Genomic DNA, 1,807 nt, shown 5'->3' with positions numbered 1-1,807 from the left:
AGGGGATGGGAGAAGGGAGGGTGAGGAAGTGGCCGGGGCTCATACCGCAGTCTCCCCTTTGCTGCTATGGCTAAGTCTGTGGTAGAAGCGGCGCCAGGACTGTAGGGTCTTTCCGGACCAGATCCAGAAGCCAGTGGTGATGCCCACGATCATGGTCATCAGGTACTTGATCATGAAGACTGTGAAGTCTGGGCTCATGGGCGGGAAATGGCCGGGAGGGCAGGGCACGGCGTAGCTCTTGCACGTCTGCAGGAGCCAGGTGCGCTCCCAGTGTTCACGGAAGGCCTGCTCGTAGAAGTAGCAAGCCAGAACGATGGTGGCGGGCACGGTGTAGAGCACGCTGAAGACGCCGATGCGCACCATGAGCTTCTCCAGCTTCTCCGTCTTGGTGCCGTCGTGCTTCATGATGGTGCGGATGCGGGAGAGCGACACGAAGCCAGCCAGCAGGAAGGACGTGCCGATGAAGAGGTAGACGAACAGGGGCGCCAGCACGAAGCCCCGCAGCGCATCCACGCTGGACAGGCCCACGTAGCACACTCCACTGAGGAGGTCCCCGTCCACCTGGCCCATGGCTAGGATGGTGATGGTCTTGACGGCGGGCACCGCCCATGCGGCCAGGTGGAAGTACTGCGAGTTGGCCTCGATGGCCTCGTGGCCCCACTTCATGCCGGCCGCCAGAAACCAAGTGAGCGACAGGATGACCCACCAGATGGAACTAGCCATGCCGAAGAAGTACAGTACCATGAAGAGGATGGTGCAGCCCTCCTTCTTGGTGCCCTGCGCCACCGTGCGGTAGCCGTCGTCGGAGAAGCGCTCCACGCACACGGCGCGGTCCTCCAGCAGGAAGCCGGCCACGTGCGCCACGGCCACCATGAAGTAGCAGCCCGACAGGAAAATGATGGGCCGCTCGGGGTAACTGAAGCGCCTCATGTCCACTAGGTAGGTGAGAACGGTGAAGAGCGTGGAAGCGCAGCACAGCACGGACCACACACCCACCCAGAGGCGGGCGAAGCGCCTCTCCTCTTCCTTAAAGTACATGAGGCCGTTGGCGCGGCCCGGCTCGCACGGGGCGCCGCAGTCGCGCTCGCCCAAGAAGCGATAGCCCAGGTAAGGGGGCACCTTGAGCTGGCGCGGGCACGAGAAGGGAAAGGCGGAACGGACCCTGCCGTCAGCGGCCCCCGGGGGTACCGCGGTGAAGGGCAGGTCGGGCATGTAGGGCGCAGTGGGGTAAGCCGTAGGGCCGCCGCCTGGGCCCCCGGAGCCGTCGGACGTGTTCTGGCCCACGCAGATCTCGCCGGCGCCGTGCACCGGGAAGTTCTCGCAACGCAGCCGCTCCGGCCACTGGAAGCCGAACTTGTTCATGAGCGCTTCACAGCCCTGGCGGGCACGCTCACACAGAGAGCGGCACGGCGGGATGGCCTTATCCAGAACGGTGCACACGGGTGCGTACATGGAGCACAGGAAGAAACGCAGCTCGGGAGAACACTGCACCTTCACCAGCGGGTAGAACTGATGCACCTCGAGGCCCGCATCCTCTTGGTTCGTGTGACCCAGCAGGTTGGGCAGGATAGTCTGATTGTAGGCGATGTCCGTGCACAGCGGGATGGAGATGAGCTGACAGAAGCCGTGGTCCGGCACCGAGATGCCCTTCTCACCGTGATACGGCTGCGCCCCGGTGATCGCGGGCAGCGCTCCCAGCAGCGTAAACACCAGGGTGCATAGGCCCACCCGCAAGCGCGACGCGGCCGCGCCGGGGCCCCGCATCGCCGGCCGCGAGTGCAGCGGCGCTCTCAGCCGGAGGAGCTCG

At 64.9% G+C, this 1,807-nt stretch overlaps 1 protein-coding gene across 1 annotated transcript; it reads right to left on the bottom strand.

The window, feature by feature from the left end:
* Positions 1–6: 6 nt before the first annotated feature.
* FZD7 (frizzled class receptor 7) lies at positions 7–1,801 on the bottom strand. The gene has a single exon (XM_006921361.2). It carries the CDS (start codon positions 1,762–1,764, stop codon positions 40–42), a length of 1,725 nt encoding a protein of 574 aa, XP_006921423.1. The 5' UTR covers positions 1,765–1,801; the 3' UTR covers positions 7–39.
* Between the last annotated feature and the right edge of the window lie 6 nt (positions 1,802–1,807).

The sequence above is a fragment of the Pteropus alecto genome, unplaced genomic scaffold (genome assembly GCF_000325575.1).
Source record: "Pteropus alecto unplaced genomic scaffold, ASM32557v1 scaffold3, whole genome shotgun sequence".
In the NCBI taxonomy this organism is placed as follows: domain Eukaryota; kingdom Metazoa; phylum Chordata; class Mammalia; order Chiroptera; family Pteropodidae; genus Pteropus; species Pteropus alecto.
The sequence above is the reverse complement of the archived record's forward strand: the minus strand, read 5'-3'. Positions and strand labels throughout refer to the sequence as shown.